At 39.6% G+C, this 17,229-nt stretch overlaps 1 protein-coding gene across 4 annotated transcripts in view; it reads right to left on the bottom strand.

The window, feature by feature from the left end:
- The window catches only part of RUNX1T1 (RUNX1 partner transcriptional co-repressor 1), a 113,519-nt gene that overhangs the window by 44,556 nt on the left and 51,734 nt on the right, over nucleotides 1–17,229 (bottom strand). For all 4 annotated transcript variants that reach the window (XM_071554193.1, XM_071554195.1, XM_071554197.1 and 1 more), the window contains exons 2-3: nucleotides 5,962–6,099; nucleotides 2,014–2,255 (exon numbers count right to left, since the gene is read on the bottom strand). In XM_071554193.1, the coding sequence (XP_071410294.1) occupies nucleotides 2,014–2,255; nucleotides 5,962–6,099 (380 nt within the window). The remainder of the gene's footprint in view (nucleotides 1–2,013; nucleotides 2,256–5,961; nucleotides 6,100–17,229) is intronic.

The following is a 17,229-nucleotide window of genomic DNA, read 5'->3' as shown; positions in this document are numbered from 1 at the left end:
AAACAGTAGCCAAAGGACTCTGAAATTGCTTAATAACTTGATATTAATAAAAGAATAAAGAAGAGCATGCTGCATATTAAATTATTACCTTATTAAACTACTCAAAAGGAAACAATCAGCATCTAAGGCATTCAGCGCCTGTTGGTAAGAGTACAGTTCAAGCTCTCAACTGCAAAGCATACAAATGCTTTCACATTTCAAACATTAGTTAAAGCTGCTTTTATCAACATTCTCTTTAATTTCACATTTTTATATTATTTTCTTCTATTATATTTTCTGCTGGTGACTCTTGATGTTTTGTTCCCAGTAGTTATAATTAATAGGCATAGAGAAAAAGATCACACTTGTTTAAAGGCACATTTCTTGCTGTTTGAGGAGGAAGACTGAGCTTTGTCTTTTGTACTTATAAAGAGGACTATTTACTATATTCTAGGCTATGTAGGAAAGTCATTACTTTACAGCTGAGGTCATAATCATGAAGACCACATGCTGACAGGGTTGACCAAGGGAATAGTGTTGTATGTGGATTTCCCCAAGGAAAAGATCCTAATTTGCCCCTCAGACCCCAAATGAAGGTAGAAATGAACTGTAATTAATGGTGGGGAAGAAGTTTTGATCTGAAAATCAAAAGAAGGTGGATTCTTCCAAAGCCACCTTTACCTTCTTTACTAGTTCCCCTTTACAAAGAGAACCATGTGACAAGCAAAAATCCCATTAAAGACATATTTTGAATATGGAAGTAAATGGATAGCGAGACTTACTAATGTTACACTGCCTATATTAAAATTCCTTTTGACACAGGCTCAAGTGAAGGGGCACCCGCTGCTGTCAGATAGGGTTTTGTGAAGATACAAGCAGAGGATCCCTCAGCCCTAGTACTAAAAGTTGCTGTCAAATTCTGCTCCAAATGAAGTCAATGGTAAATGCAGCTGCTCAAAACAGATGTAAATTAGAGCACCCCAACAGTATTTTTCCCAGTACACCTAATAATTGCTGAAGAAGATACATGGAGACAACAATGTCTTGTGGAAACAGGACTTTACTGGGAATAAAAAGAATCCTGGGCCAGATTCACAATATGTATGTATGTATGTATGGCCAAACTTCGTGAACGAAGATTTGGGAAGGGCTGTCCCCACCTGGGTGTGCCCTTCCAGCCTGCGCAGTGGATTTTAGGTGAGGCTCAGTGTGCGCACAACTGGCCCCACCGTTTAAGTCCTGAGGTTCATCTGCCACGGCCGAGTGAGCTTGGACGGTGCCAGTGAAGTCCTCAGGACTAGAACCTACAGCACCCGGCATTTCCCAGGAGGTCTTCCATGCAAGTACTAATCCGGGGCTGACCCTGCTTAGCTTCCGAGATCTGACGGGATCGGATGTCAGGGAGGCATTTAACTGCCCACAAAGATTCACAATAAGTTTTCATCTAAAAGGGCAGCCCTACACTTCACAGATATAGGTAAGAAAGAGCTTAAATTTTCATTCAGCTATACCATCACATAAAGACAACCTTATCAATAAGGTGACTTAAGGAGCAGCAGTGTCTCACTGAGTTGACTGAGAAAAGGTTTTGCACTGTGCAACTGCAGTCTAACCATACTTAACTCATCCTTTTAACCAATATTCTGGCACTATATATGTAGGGCTCTCTCTTTTCCTCATCCAACTAAACTAGGCAAGTCAAACCATATTTTACTACATTACACAATTTGAGGTATGTCCACATTAGGAGTACTCCCAATATACAATGCAAACCCCATCACACTGTTACAGCATAATACTGTACTAGCAAAAAGAGTCAAGGCTGTACCTTATTGGGAATAGCTGCTACTTGTGGGAAACTAGTCAAGCTACTCATGTTAGCTCTGGCAGCAAGAGCCAGCACTTCACTCTTGAATGTTTGGCATCCTCTGAGGATGATGTATGCAGTGAATGTGACCAACTCTTTCATATAATAATCATACCAAGCAAGGAAGAGGGAAAAGGACAGAAAAAATATCAGGTTTATTTGCTTACCACAAGTCCTAGCACAAGGGTACGCACTCTCTCCCCAATCTCTGGTGAAATGTCATTGCCAAACTGCTGTAAGGTTGTAAGAAATCTCTTCAGTTTGCTGAGCTGCCTAGCTCCACAAGCTGGCGGTAACTGCTGGTTAGCCAGAGAAGAGGAAGAGGAAGAGGATGGCCCATTGCTAAAGCCATTAGGAGGAGATGGAGCTCCATTTAACGCTGTTGGTGAATGGCTAGTGCCATTGGTTACTGAAAGAAAAAGAGACAGGAGGATAAAATAAAGATTGGGGTGGGGGGAGAGCTAGAGAGAAAAAGGAGACAGGGGAAAATCTCTCTGCTTATGTTTTTTGTGGTTGACCTCAAAATTAATTAAGTTGCACAATCAAAGATAATTAGCCCTATGACAGAGCAACAGTCTGCAGTTTATATTTATTTCCCAGTAGCTGGTACTCAACGGTGTACGGATTGGAAATAACAACAGCTGCCTCTCACACAGCCCCTTCAAAATGCTCCTGGACTGAAAAGCATCATTTGAATACCAGCCTTTTGTCAAAGGGTTTTAAAGAGAGAGGGAAACAGAGAGAGAAAAAGCATGAGTGCATGTATGATTGAAGCCCAAAAAAAATCGCTCTTTGAGGTAGAAAAAAATGTGCAGGCATATTTCATGAAGCCTCAGTTTATCTCTGAATATTTTTACTTGTGTTTTGTACACACAACTGACAGCTGTGTTTATAAAACAGGACTTTCACGTTTTAACCTTACACCACCCAACATGAAGGTTATTTTTTCCAATACAGATTTCCTAGTTGCTAACATATGAAGCACACAAAGTTGTCTGTGCAGGTACAAATGCTGCCATGCTCCCTGTGGCCTGAAGCCTTACAGTAAGGGCATGAAGCTAGACTTCAGGAGACTTCTCAGAGACCACAAGTAAATCTCTCTGCCTTCATGTGCCAACACCATATCACTGAAAAGGATAACAAAGCATTTCCCTCCTGTTGCAAGGTTGCTGTGAGAATAACTATCTGAAGTACTAAGTGTTTAGAATTTATGGCAGTGAGACTCATGCAGACATACTGAAGACAACACAGTTTTTCACAGTGATTTCAGTTTGACTCTTATCCACATTCCAGAAGACAGCAGAGAATCAAACTGAGGACATCCATTTCCACCCAGGTTAGCTGGAACAGCAACACACAAACACATGCTGTTGAGGTTGTTTGAGTCCGATTTGCTAAAATTACAGCAAATGGCAAGAAAAAGGATTGCTCCCTAGAAATACAAGTGTACCAGTGCACTGGCAGCCGTGGGCACACAGCATACAACTGCAGCCAGTAGCAGCTGTGCTCAGCTGGCCACTGCCCTGGAGAAATTTGCTGATTTTTTCCTCGGGAGTCAGTCAGAAGCCATCCCAAGAAATCCCATAAAAAATCAGGAACTTGCCTATAATCAAAAATGCATAGGAGTACTAGTCTAAATTGCTTTCTGTTTAAAAGCACAACCAAGGCAAACTAGCAACTTGAAGAACTTTCTACTCCATGGCCAGCCTTTCTAAAGCCAAACATCCTGTTTTAGTGTCATTTTCTTTATCAATTATCATTATTTTTAGCCAGTCCTTTTAGAGGTTGAACACCTATGACTAGATATAAATCACTGTCCCAAACCTTTCAACGAGATTTTGTTGCCCTAGTGACTGCCCTCTGGAGGCAATACAGAAAAAGTTATGTGAATGGTTATCTAGTTTCTGTTCGTATTTTATCCTAGTTTTGGTCGCCTCTTCTGGCTGCATGGTCTGAGGAAAACAAGAATTGAAAAAAGCAGAAATGGAAAAGAAGTTGGCCTTGGCAAATTCAGCTCCACATGTAGCTCCAAGCCATGATCTCAGTGCTACAGTGGAGTGAGATATCTGAGTAAACAAATACATCATGATTACAAGACACTTGCATGGCAAAGAGTCATCATGTTATGAACGTAGTAAATGACAATTGGGAAGAATAGCGACATGTCCTGATCTAACCTGACACTACTCAAGAACTCTGTCACCAGTAAAGGGCTGCTCTAGGCAGGGGCTCCTGGGGCTACGATCAAGAAAGCACAGAACTGTGGAGTTCATTACCTAGGACAAATACAGTGAGGAAAAAGACAGGTAAAGATTTCTCCCACAACAAAAGGAATATAGAAACAGTCCCATGATTTCAGCTCTTTCTCTATAATATTTTAATTTGCCAATTGGCAAAGATCTACATAATTTCTAAAAGAAAACCATGTTATTAATACAAAAGAATTTAGCATTTAAAATTTCAAAATAAGACATGTCAAGAATTCTTAATCGTCTAAACCAAAGAAAACCAGGATATTCTAGACCAGAAAGCAAGTCTGATCTTTCTAATCTGCAGGTATTCCTGCTGTAGTAATAGTAAATTCAACAGACACTCTGACAGAAGTGACTATTTACTATACAAGCTGGAACTGCTAAGAACAAAATCCAAAATATGACAGTATAAAAAGCAATTAAAATCAGATTTTTTTAGACTTTTAGTCTTCAACTAAAGAGCCCCAAATATCCAGCTATGGTTCCCACACCTTCCAAACTGCTGAACTCAATCAAATAAACAAATGTCCAGAAATCTTGTGAGTACACTGAGGACTCTAATTGTGATTAAAGAACACTGTCTCATTCCTTTTAGTACTGCCAAATATTATCCTGAACTGTGGCAATGGCATCATACTGGAAAGCTTAATCTGCAAGAGTCCAATCCTGCAAAAACCTAGAAATAATTCAATTTCAGACAGGAGCAGCTCCAGTTTGAAGCTCCACTGAATCATCATTCAGGTGCTGGAGTTCAGCAAAACAGACAAATCCTTGCAGGATCAAGGTCACTGGGTTAAATCTGAGTTTATATGAAGAGCTGGCACAAACTCTCCTCACTGTTTAAGTGCAATGTAAATTGTCAGGACAGGGTTCCCCAGGATAAGTAGTACAAAGGCCTACAGCTGTCCTTCTGTATAGAGGTGAATTTTAAATAAGGCATTTAACAGACAGAAAGGGACTAAACAGACATAGACAAGACAAATAGAAGATGATGCCTTCATTCTGTTTAGGCATATGTATTCTACTGTTCTAAAAATGTTTTATTTAAAATGTGAAATGTAAACACATTCTCATGTTTATACTATTACAAGGCAGTATAAAAGAGACAAAAAAATTTGCAGCTAAATCTTAGTAAGAGAAATGTAGAGCATTTCATGGCTGTGAAAAGAATAGTCCAGACAATGTGCCAGATTCAAATCTGAGTTACGCTGATACAAAGGCAGAGTAAATTCATCAAGGCTAGTAGAGTTTGCTATGTGTTCAGACCAATACAGAGACAGAGATGCAGACCCAAGTTATTTAGAGAAGTCAAGTGGTCACAGACTAGAATCCTCTAGATCAAAATTACGAAAGGGCTTTAATTTTGGTTCTCTATCAATATTAACTAGACATTATATAGCACTTAAATGAGAATTCTTCATTGAAACATAAGTGGGAGGAAGCCAAGTATTTTTTTCATTATGAATAATCCCCACTTTAAAAACAATCAAACAAACAAACTCCCTGAAGTTTCTGTACACAAGGGAACAGGATCCTTTAAACAATATAATGGCATGTAAGAGAAGGTTTCCTGTACTTTTCACAAGAGAACTGATGCGAGCTTTAAGTACATAGCAAACCAGTGCTCACTGTTCTTTGACACTGCGGCCAAGATGTCAATAACAACAAAGCTCCGAGCTCAGTGTTTTAATACCTTAAAGATGTATTAATCTGTTGTGAGCTTTGTTTTGCCTAATTACTATATTGCAGTACAACCAAATGCTGTTCCTACCACATCATGCATGTTTTCCTATGCATATTTTGGTTTCTTACACAGAGAATAGAAAGAAGATGTAAGAAAAGGAAAAAAATAAAACTAATTACACGTTGTGGGCGTGAATGAACTGGTTCTTGGAGCTCCTTGGGTAGTGGGAGGAGGTGGCATGGTTGGAGGCGTCAGCCTGGATTGTGTCTTCACATCCACAGGTGAGTCTGGCATTGTGGAATGCTTCTCAGTGCGATCTGCAACACACACCACAGGAACACACCAGTTTATTTCCCCAAGTACATTCCCTCTGACAAAAACTTTAAAGCTATTGCAAGAAGTGAGCCATTTCAGCATATGCTGTGAAAAATTACACCTGATTATCTACTCCAGTGTGCTCTTCCCAAATTACATCATCTAAACCTTACTTAAAAAGGTGTAACACAGATGGTAATACCTCATTTGTAGCAGTGCTGCATTATCTTTTGGGGGTTTTTCTAGCATGTACAGATGCTACCTCCCAAGCACTCCTGGAGCTGCAATAATGCCACCTCCCTTCAAGGCTCTCATGTCAGCCAGGAGGTAAAAATAGATGAAGAGACAGAAAGGTAATAAATCCCCTTATGACAGCTCTTCCAGAACTAAAACCTGAAGCTCTTTAGTATAGGTGAGATACTGGGTGTAATACTGGTTGAAGGCTGCTCTCTTTGTGTCTCTTCGTTCTATCAGCTTCTGCCGTCTCCATTGCTTCTCATCATCATCATGGAGAGATACTCATATACCACACACCTCCTGGCTCATCTCACCATAGTGCCACTGGATATTCCCACATTCACCAGAAAAATAAACACAACATGCCAAAGGTAAGTCATTGTTTTGTTTTTAAATAAGTACCTTTGCACCTTCACACAGTAAGAACAACTTCAATGTTCAAAACCTACAAGATAAGCAAGAACATACCTACCCAAAATAACAAAACAAACAAAAGGTAAAATCAGGCAGAAAACACTTCTCTTGCAACTAAATATCTAAAGATGCATGACATTCGATATAGATGATACAGAAGCATAATCTTTTTTCCAACATCTTTTTGGACACCTCTATGTTCATTTTTTTTAAACACTGAGCCCTTATGTTTCATTTATTAAGAAAGGGCAAAACTTGACAACATCTACCAACTGAATGCAAAATTAAGGCTTCTTCACTTATGCTGGGAATTTAGTGAGCTATCTTGAGTAAAGATGAGTACAATCAAATTTAGCTTTTAATAGGCTAAGTTAAATTCTTACTTCTTTTCTTTGGGGAGTCAGGGTTATTTATTTATACAGTGCCCTACACAAGTCTTCCCAAGCTCCATGAAACTATTCTGTAAAGCAAATATGTGTTGCTGCTAATGGGCAAGCATGTAAGTCTGTGGTTTTATTTCAAGACAATAGCAAAGCCTCTCATGTTCCATAAATTCTATCACTCCCCTTTGTGACATGCTTTCCTTGTTTTTACTAACAACTGAAAAAATCCTACCCGACACTTGCCCCAAGAAACAATAACAGAAATTAAATGCAATACACACATTTAACAAATGAAGGGGATGTTTAAAAGAGTCTCAAAACATTAAAATCATCAGAAAACTTGAATATGAGACAGTTACTTAAAAAAAAAAGGGGGGGGAACCCCTCACAATCCCCACCCTACTCCTCCCCGCAAAAAGAATTTAGCAACACAAAACAGATACCAATCTTTAACTGCCTGAAACTGAGGAAACTTGAGGAAGTAAGTCTCAGAGGTGCAGTGTGTCAGGTAGTGCAATTATAGAAGTCATCTTCACCCTTTGTAGAAATGCTTACAGGCAATGTTTCAGTTCTCAGGGAAAAGGAGTAATTTCATACAGAATTTAGAGACAAGTTTGGGGAACATGAGCAGTGAAAGACCCCCAGAATAGGATGAAGGGAATACAGATACTATTTCATAGGATTTGTGGTGGTAATCTAAGGTTAGTAAACCTCAGATGTGGGGGAAGAGCATCCACAATGATTAGCTTAAATATTAAGACTGCTACACAGATAACTGAGGTTTAATTTGCAAATCAAGCAACAGCAAATTATTACACGCTGGAAAACAAAAGCAAGTTTCTAAACATGTTCTTATACACATTTCCTTCCCATATCACTATATTAAAACAGTTAAATCTATAACTTCAACAAGCCATTAATTTAATACAAAGAACTATGAAAACTCGTCTTGAAATGTTAATTGCTTCCTTAATAGCTGAATTCATCTTCCACTCACCTCAACCAACCTCAGCAACAAGGGAATAAATAGCTTTCAGCTCATGTTGCAACAGAGGGAAAGAGGCACGGCAGTGAGCCCCAGCCCTCCTAAATAAAGGCAAATATTTCTGTCATGCCAAGAAAGGAGAGAGAAAGGGAGGCTTGCCAGAGCTGGTGGGGAGATAACAGTGGGAACTGCTGGTCCATCTGGTTTTCATTCTGCTAACACTCACATTGAACTGTTAAGTAAGGCAGTCCAGGTACACAGATTTCAAGCATGTGGGAGCACAGACACAGGCACAGAGGAGATGGAGGTGGGTGGAAGAAGGAGTGAGAGAAATCGAGCTCCTCTAACAGACTGCTGCTCTCAGCAAGCAGGCACAGCCTGTATCCTCCAATTCAGCTGGTGATAACTATAAGCGATCCTGAGCTGTAACCAACTGCACGGCTCCTGCTGCCTCCTTCACTGCATTTAAAGTTCAGATTTGATCAGACATGCACTGAGACTGAAGGGAGGGAAACTCTCCCCAAAAGCTGGCAATATTTTGTGACTTAAATTGAACATGGTAGTGAGAAATAGTGTTTTGGTTTTGCCCTCCAGTTTCAGGTTGCCACTCTACCATGATCCAAATCTTTTTTACTACCTTGAACAGTGTCTACCACCCAGTTTGCAGATTGCTGAACTTATCCACAGACCTCTGCACTTCTTATGTAAATCGAATAACACTAGGCTTGATTTTCCTAATTACCTTTCTTTGGCCTCTTAGGGGTAAACACAAACACTCTTTACAGATCACTTGCCTTTTCTTAGACTCTTTCCCCCCCTTTCAAAGCCCTAAGCCCTATTCTCCTACTGTATGATCTCAGGCAGACAGATTTATCTCTGATTGTTCCCTCACCCTGCCTTCCATAAGGAGATATAAATAAGGCTCCTTTCAAACACCTCAAAACACTTCCTACCAGAGCACAAGATTATCTTGTCAGAACAGAGACTCTCCTCGGGGTTGGGGGAAAAGGGGTTTTTGAAGAAGTATAATGCAAAATTTTTCCACATGCTTGGAAGACACCACCACACCACCCAGGAGAACAGCCTTTGCATCCCTCTTTACCACCCTCTTTAATAGCAAAACCCCTGTGGGAGCCATTCTGTTCTTACAGCTACTGTTTGCCTGTTCTTGCCTTTCTATATGGCTCCCTGACCTCTGAGGGAATGATGGGACTGGGAGCACCTGTCTACAGCAGCTCTGCACCCACCCCTGTCCCACCCCCCACATGCCCAGAGAACCTCAGCAGCTCTTTAAGACATAGGTCACTCAGGGGATGAAGCAGTGATGGACGGCAAAGTGGAAGCACCACTAATAAAAGTGTTAACAGTTCTTGTGATCTGAACTCCTAAAACTTGTGATGTCTTAGCCTGGAGCTCCAGCTTTTACAAATCTTTTTTTTTTTTAAACCAAACAAACAACATTTTTTAAGATAATGGTTCAAAAATAGACTGATGATATGAAAGCTAAAGACAAAATGGTATTTAAATCATATTCACAAGGCAAATTTCCTTTAAGACATGTTATGCCCATACATTTTTATGTAGGGACATTTTTATACAAACTCTCAGTGGATATTCTGCTACTCATACATTCAGAGGTGATGAGGGTTTGGGAGGGGAAGAAAGAATCCGTTAAGTGGAAAAATTGTAATTCTTACATGTGAAAATCTGCCTGGGTAAGAGTTCATGTACATTTGCTCCAGTTTTATAACACAGGGGCATATACATTGAATTTTGCCTGAAATTTGGAAGAACTTTCACCGTGTCTTAAAAGTGCTCAATTTCTGGAATTCAAAAGCATTTTTAAGCACTTGATTCAAACCAAACTCCCCATTTGCAAAACTAGTTCTGCCTCTTTTTTTTTCTGGAATTAGCAGGGACACATGAGAAAGTTTCATACAGGCAGTATCCCACAGCATCACACATTTCAGAGCACAGACTGCGTATACGAGGGAGTAACTTCTTTCAGGTGCACAGATTTTTTTCCACTGAATCCGTCTAAACAGTGACAGACTTGCACTCCTTAGCCCAGTTCAGATCAAATGGGACTGAAACCAGAGGTCCTCCAAACTGGAAGGAAAAGAAGACATCTGGAACTCATTCTATAGTGTTCACTGCAATCAGTTCAGGATGCAGAAAGATGGTGAAATAATGGTCTAGTCCTAATCCATACACACAAGCCTCTGGTGCAGCAAAATACTTAGAATAAATTCAGAAAATATGTTTCAAGTATGCTGAGATCTATCGCATTTGCTTTGGATTATATTTGTTATTCAAAAAAAAAAAAATCAGAACATTTGGAAATGTACATTCTAGAATCTCCCTTACAGCACAGAATGAAGACCTGTGATTTAACCACAAAAGTATTTTTCTCCATTTAAAATTAAAGAATATCGTAAAACCAGCTTTAAATTATGATATTTCTTCTGTGGGTTTTTTGTTTCATGAAACTGTACTGTTCTTCTCATGCATTCAGTTTTTATGGTAGAGGTTATCGCTGTATTTAGCTGTGAGGTGAACACTGATATTTACTGTAAGCACAGTCAGCTTCTGAAGCAAAGAAGGAAGAGACAAAGTAAAACACAAAGAGGCATTGGAAAAGAGGGATGGGCCTGTATTCAAAGTGATTTACTTTACTTCCTGTACCCTAAAAGATTCAGTCCGTTTTTAAAACAAGGCGGTCTTTCATAAATGGCAACATTTCAGCTCACATGGCACACTTCCAAGTCTAACACACCAAGGAAAGCTGATGTATGGAACAAAATATGGAATGTATAAATACTTTACTGATACCATTTCAATAGCCAATTCAATGTCAAGCATTTCTAGGAGTGGTGTGTTTTCAATTTCCTTTTTTAAATGAAAAAAATTGTGGTATAATACACTGTGGCATTTATTTTACTTTTAGTTAGTGCAAACAGTTCCAGATGTATACTCAGGCATGAAAGATTCTTAGGAGATGCTCTATAGATTGTACAGTACTTTCTACTTTGGTGTCAATATGTTAAAAATAAAAATAAAACTTGCTAAATTAAAAGAGCCCATTGTCTTTTTTTCCTTTAAACTCACAGAAAGAGCAAACCCACAGATGACACAAGGGTTTAGAACCTGCCGCCACCACCCAAATTATATGAATTGAGACCTAAATCTGCTGGATTTAATATTGATGGTTACCTAGATGCATTGGACTAATTTTCATTATTTTGAGAGAGATAGCATAGAATTTCCAAGCAGGTAACCACAGATTGTGAATCACAGTAGTGATAAATGGGGAAACAGACAACCAGAAGTCCACTGAAGAGGACAAGTTCCACAGCTCCTCCATCCATAATGCTACCATGCTGCAGTCAGTAAAGAACCTTCCCTCTTTCAGATATTGCTAAGCCACACAGAACCATTACAAGGCAGTGTTTGTGGACACACAGAAGTCCTGACTCTCAGACCTGCTGCAACTCAGAAAAGGACAATATTACAAAGTTGCCTTGGTTGAAAAGGACTTGCTTAAAAATGCAAGGTATAAGCCTGATGTATCTGATAAAGTCTACCCACTCCATGCATTTCCCTAGGGAAGCCTGCAAGTTGTACAACGCAGGCATAAAACATGACATTTGGCCAAAACCACCGCAGGCTCTGTCCCAGGCAAGCATGCCTGGGATTCCTTTGAGACCGATGCAGTCTTCATTCCATTCAGGTCTTGGCCCTTTTGACTTTCTCTTAATGAATAAATAACAACCTAAACTCAATGGATATTTTTGTGCTAAAAACAACTGATTTCAAGCAGACATAATATAGACTTAACTTTCTGCCAGCACCAGATGCAGTCACCTTACTGGCCTAAAAAGGAAGCATTGCCAGGTTTTTCCAGTTCCCAAGTAGAGAACTTTTACTTCCCAGGCAATTTGCAGAAGTGAAGCATCAGAAAGCAGCTCAGATGCTCAGATACCATCTTTTGTCACAGAACATTAGCCCTGTAAGCTTTATGCACCAAGAATGAGAATCTGCATGAGGTGACTGACAGACACGCAGATGACATAACATTTCACTGCTCCTTGAGTGCGCTGGGTATGAAGCTCACACGCTGAAGACAACCCTTTGGCAAGAGCAATATCACAATTTTGCTGCAGTCTTATCTTGGTTCTCCTCTGCTTAGATAGCTGAACAATTCATATCACCAGCTATTCTTCAGAATAAATGAAAGCACACTCAATTTACCCATTTCTACTCATTTAATATGCAATAGCTAGAAGAAATTCTGTATCCTGGGAGTTCACAGAAGTTATCTCAGGCCAAGTTATCAGAATTTTCTTCAGATGTGCTGAAAAAGGCCTTGAGAATAATGCAATCTCCCCTGTCTTCCAAAAGCCGAAAGGGACTTTTGTGCTACTGTCTCCTGGTTTTGGTAGAGCTTGTGGATGATGTAAAGTATGTGAATGGTGAAAATGCTTTCTGTCATGTTCTTTGTCTATAATGGTACCTTGACTGGTCCTGCCATCCTGACAATGACCCCAAAATACAAAAGCATCCTCTTTCAGTTCTCTAGGGTGAGAGTTTCTGACTAGCTAAAAAACTTGGTCCCATGCTCATTGTTTAGCAGCTAAAGGCCAGATAATTGCCCATATTATAAAATAAACAATGCATGAGTTCAATCTCAGAATTAAGACAAAAATGCTATGGCTTGCTTTCCTTGGACATCTTATTTTCTCCTGAAAGAAATAAACTTGTCTTACCATATAATTTCATTTTAAAAGAGGGGAGGAAAATAGAAAGATAAACTTTTCCCTCTCATTTAACAATACAACATGTTTTGACAGTTTCAAAACTATCATAAATTCACTTTTCATTATTCAGTAAAAACTGATTCCTGTCAGAATTGCACCTTTTTTTTAAATACCTCTTTTCTCCTTGACCATTCCTGGTTTTGCAGATTTTACCAAGTAAAATTGCTTGAATGGAGGAACATAGATGAGAAGAATACATTCTCTACTACCAGCAAAACAGTTTATGAAACACTTATCAAGAGCAGACAAGCAAAACAAGGACCAAATTGTCACAACTGCCCCAAGTTTCCATAAGCCCCCAGAAAATAAGTCTACAAGTTCCCTTGTCATGGCTGAATACATATCAGTTGGCCTGCAACGAAGGCAAAGACAATGCAGATTTATTCTAAATATCCCACCAAGCATCAAGAAAAGGTATAACCAATGCAGTTAATAAGGAAACAGTCCCATAATCTGTACTGAAATATTATTTTCCTGTTTACATTTTCCTGTTTACATTGTTTCCTGGATCATTTCTTTTTCTTGACAAGCCATCAAACTGAGAACTGTGTGTTTTGAGTGGTTGTCTTGTGTTTCACATCACAGGAACCATTACTACTATTCCAAAACCAGCTCACTGAACACTGAGGCCCAAGTAAAGTGGCAAACTGGTGCTCACCACCTCCATCATGAAGAACTGAAAAACAACCAGGGCAACTGCTGACCAAACCTGCTCCCCGGCCTCCCCTACAAGCTACAGAGGTGACGACCTCTTTACATTATCAATCCCTTTACTTAGAGGAAACAACCAGCACACTTTCAGATGTCATTTCCCAAAGGCTCCCTGACTATTTCCTTTCTATACAATCTTCTCTGGAAGACCTACCCTTGTCAAGATTACATGTTATTTAACAAACTACAGATTAAGGTAAACTGATATCTAAGAAATGCAGATGCCATCAGCATTGAGTTGGTATTGTTTGTATGCTCTTATACACTCAACCATACACAGCACACACCCTTTTTCCACTAGAAGTAAGATTTTCTCTCTCAACACCAATTGAAGTTTCCTGACTTGGTCTGTAGGGGCATATTTATGTTTTTAAGGCAATGTTTGTATGGTCCTAAATTAACAATAAATCACAGAACCATAGAACAGTCTGGGTTGGGAGGGACTTTAAAGAACATCCAGTTCCAAACCCCTTTGTCGTGGACAGGGACCCCTTTCCCTAGACCAGGTGGCTCACGGCTCCATCCAACCTGGCCTTGAACACTTCAGGGAAAGCGCATCCACAACATATTCAGGGAACCTTGCTCCCCTGCCTCACTGCTCTCACAATAAAGAATTTTTTCCTAATATCTAATCTAATCTAAATCTACTCTCTTTCAGGTTGAAACCATAGTTTGTTATACTCAGCTACAAGTCTGAAACAAAATAACCATGAAGTTCTTTATTTTTAATGAACTTATACAAAGTGTAAAGCATAGGTGTACTCATTTTAGAAAAGTCCTAAGAGAATACTGATAGGAGTATTTAATTAGACTTAACTAGAACTGAAGTCTCCAATACAGACCAGATAAAATAAATTAAAGTAACTTATTTAGATTCGGGGAAACTTTAGGTATTAAATTACCCTGCCTGCAAAAAAGTTATTATGGCAGTACTTTTAAGAGGCATTGCTTGTATTTATATAACATGTCAGAAGTCCTTTAGGCTCAGAAAGAATCAAACATGGGTATAGAAGGTGATATTTTCCATGGTTATATAACTGAAAAGATGACATAGGAACTACCAAGAATGTAATGGATATACATCTGGCCTTGCTTGGTTTTGAACGGTGGCATTTGTTAAGGACAAGTCAAGACCCTGTAAGATGTGGTGTTGGCCAGCCTGGGACAGGCTGCTCCTCACCTTGAGGATCAGGGTCCCAAGTCCCTGCTCTACCACACCATGCTGTTTTACCCATCCAAGAACCCAATTCCTCCTAGTGATATTTCAAAGAATGGAAAGTCTGTTCCATTAGATCAGATGTGCAGGTCTGGGGAGCCAGACCTTACCTGAAAGACCAAAACTCCCTCTGCAGCAAGTGTAAGTACAGTCTGAGGAAGTCTGCTAATTTCTGCCATCTAATGCAGACAGCTAAATTAGGACACTAGCCTTCCCACATAATCAGTAAAGAGTTAGAGCTTCTAATTTTTTAATCCCTAAGGCTGGTAAACCAGAGAGTATAAATATTCCTGTATAGATCTAGTTTCCTTGTCTCGTGAGAACCAGAGGCATTCAGACTGCTTTGGCAGGGTGGCTTTTGTACATGAGAATCACTGGTCGTCAGTCACCAGGAACTCCTTGGTTTCTATTCAGCTGGGTATTAATCTAGCAATGAAAATATATAATGAAATATATTTCCCCAGAAACCCTCACTCAGTATACTGTTTCTGGCACTGTTACGTACTGCCAGTATCAGCAACACAAAAGTGAAACTATAGGCTTTCCCCCATCCCAGTATTACACACTGATGATCTCCAAGTAATGCAATTTATTACCCCAATCAGTACTTCGGCATTTGTAGTAATACACACTATGGAAGACTATCATTTCACATCATCAGATGATGCCATTAAAGACATCTTGTATTTACATGACTGACTATCTAGACAGAGTGTGGGAAAATACTCATTATTAGTTCCGAGTCAGCTACTCCTTGATGCCACATGTCATACAAACTGTCTTTTATTTTTGGGCACTGGATCATACCTAAATGCAGCAGTAGGGAGGTGAAAAGAGGGAAAAAGATTCTCAGAAACTTCACAAAAAATTAAGATCCAACTACCTTATTAGGTGAGGCAATACTACTTATTGACAAATAAGCTCAAAAGCAAAACAAATGCTACCATTAGGAAAACCAAAAGGGCATTTCAAATTGTCTGGCCTAATATATCACATGCATACTTAAATGTGAATATGAAATAACATAAGCATGTAAAGGAAGAGGGAAAGGAAGGAACTATTGTATTTTGTGTAAGACTAACAAATGCAAAACCAGATTAAACTCCCTTCCAAAGCCAGTAAATTCACACAAATTCACATTGGCACAGAAATCAGGTGATCTCACCCAAGAAGGTACATGCTGGGTTAGCCTTGCAGGGAGACTCCATCCCCAGAAAAACTCAGGAATATGTGCTTAACTATGGACACTGAAAACGGCTGTAAGTAAACTAATGAGACCACTCACAGGGCATACAATTACACACAGCACTTCTAGACCTTAAAGCATCACAGAAGTCTTAGTCTTGCACAGTAAAGCTTAAAACTTCCTTCTGGTGAAGCATCTTCCCTATGTTTTGAATTTTAAATATCAGACTACAAAAATAAAAAAATCACCCAGCTGAAGCCTGAACTAAATGAAAAACCAGCAATTACTAGAAACCCTATAGAAAATATAAGCAAAATTTTAAAACAATTTCAGGTATCATAGCATTACTATGCTTGACACTTGTACAAAACATGCTTCATTTCAAGACCAGCAGATTCAAATTAAATATTTTGGTCATTTTCCCCAACAAATACATTAAAAAGGTTTTTATATTTATAGAACCTCATATTCATCAAGCCAGCTAAACCCACTACTCCAACATGGCAATTTAATCGTGACCTTCATGGATCAGTGCAACTTCACCGGCTTATTTCTGTATGTGCATACGTGTGTGCATGTGTGTGTATGTGCACACACACTCATACACATGTGATAAAACTTTTACTTACGTGGGTTTGCATATAAAAATACTTAAAGTGACTTTTTTTTAAACATTCAGATTTAGAAAACTGTAAGAGGAAAACAGTCCTCAGTTACACCGAAGGGAGTGTTAAATGGAGGGGAAACCGCAGGGGAAGAAGTCAGACACCAGAGAGAAACCATTCAATGCTACAAGTGCAAGAGAAATATTGACAAAGTAAAGAAGTCTCATGCTCTTGGACTCTGAATGTTCAATATGGATGCACTTAACCTTTGGTGATATGGTATGTTTTCTTGTACATGAAAAAAAACTTAGAAAATCCAGATTTAACTCCCTCTGTGCTATGGAGACACTCAGCATTTGGCTTTGGGTCTATTTTGTGTCCCTGAGAAGTGGATTAACCAGGAGAGGCCATTTTTATCAGTAAGAGAGGAAAATTCGGCAGAAGGATGGAAACCCTGCGGCGGACAGAGGGTGGCCGGGGGGCGGCGGGGCGGGCTCAGCCCGCGGGGATGCAGCAGCCCCGGGATGCGCCGCTGGAGCACTGGATCCCCAGGGCAGAGCCCCGGCGCTGCCCGGGAA

Source organism: Pithys albifrons, chromosome 4 (assembly GCF_047495875.1).
Source record: "Pithys albifrons albifrons isolate INPA30051 chromosome 4, PitAlb_v1, whole genome shotgun sequence".
In the NCBI taxonomy this organism is placed as follows: Eukaryota; Metazoa; Chordata; class Aves; order Passeriformes; family Thamnophilidae; genus Pithys; species Pithys albifrons.
This window is presented reverse-complemented; position numbering and strand designations above follow the sequence as displayed.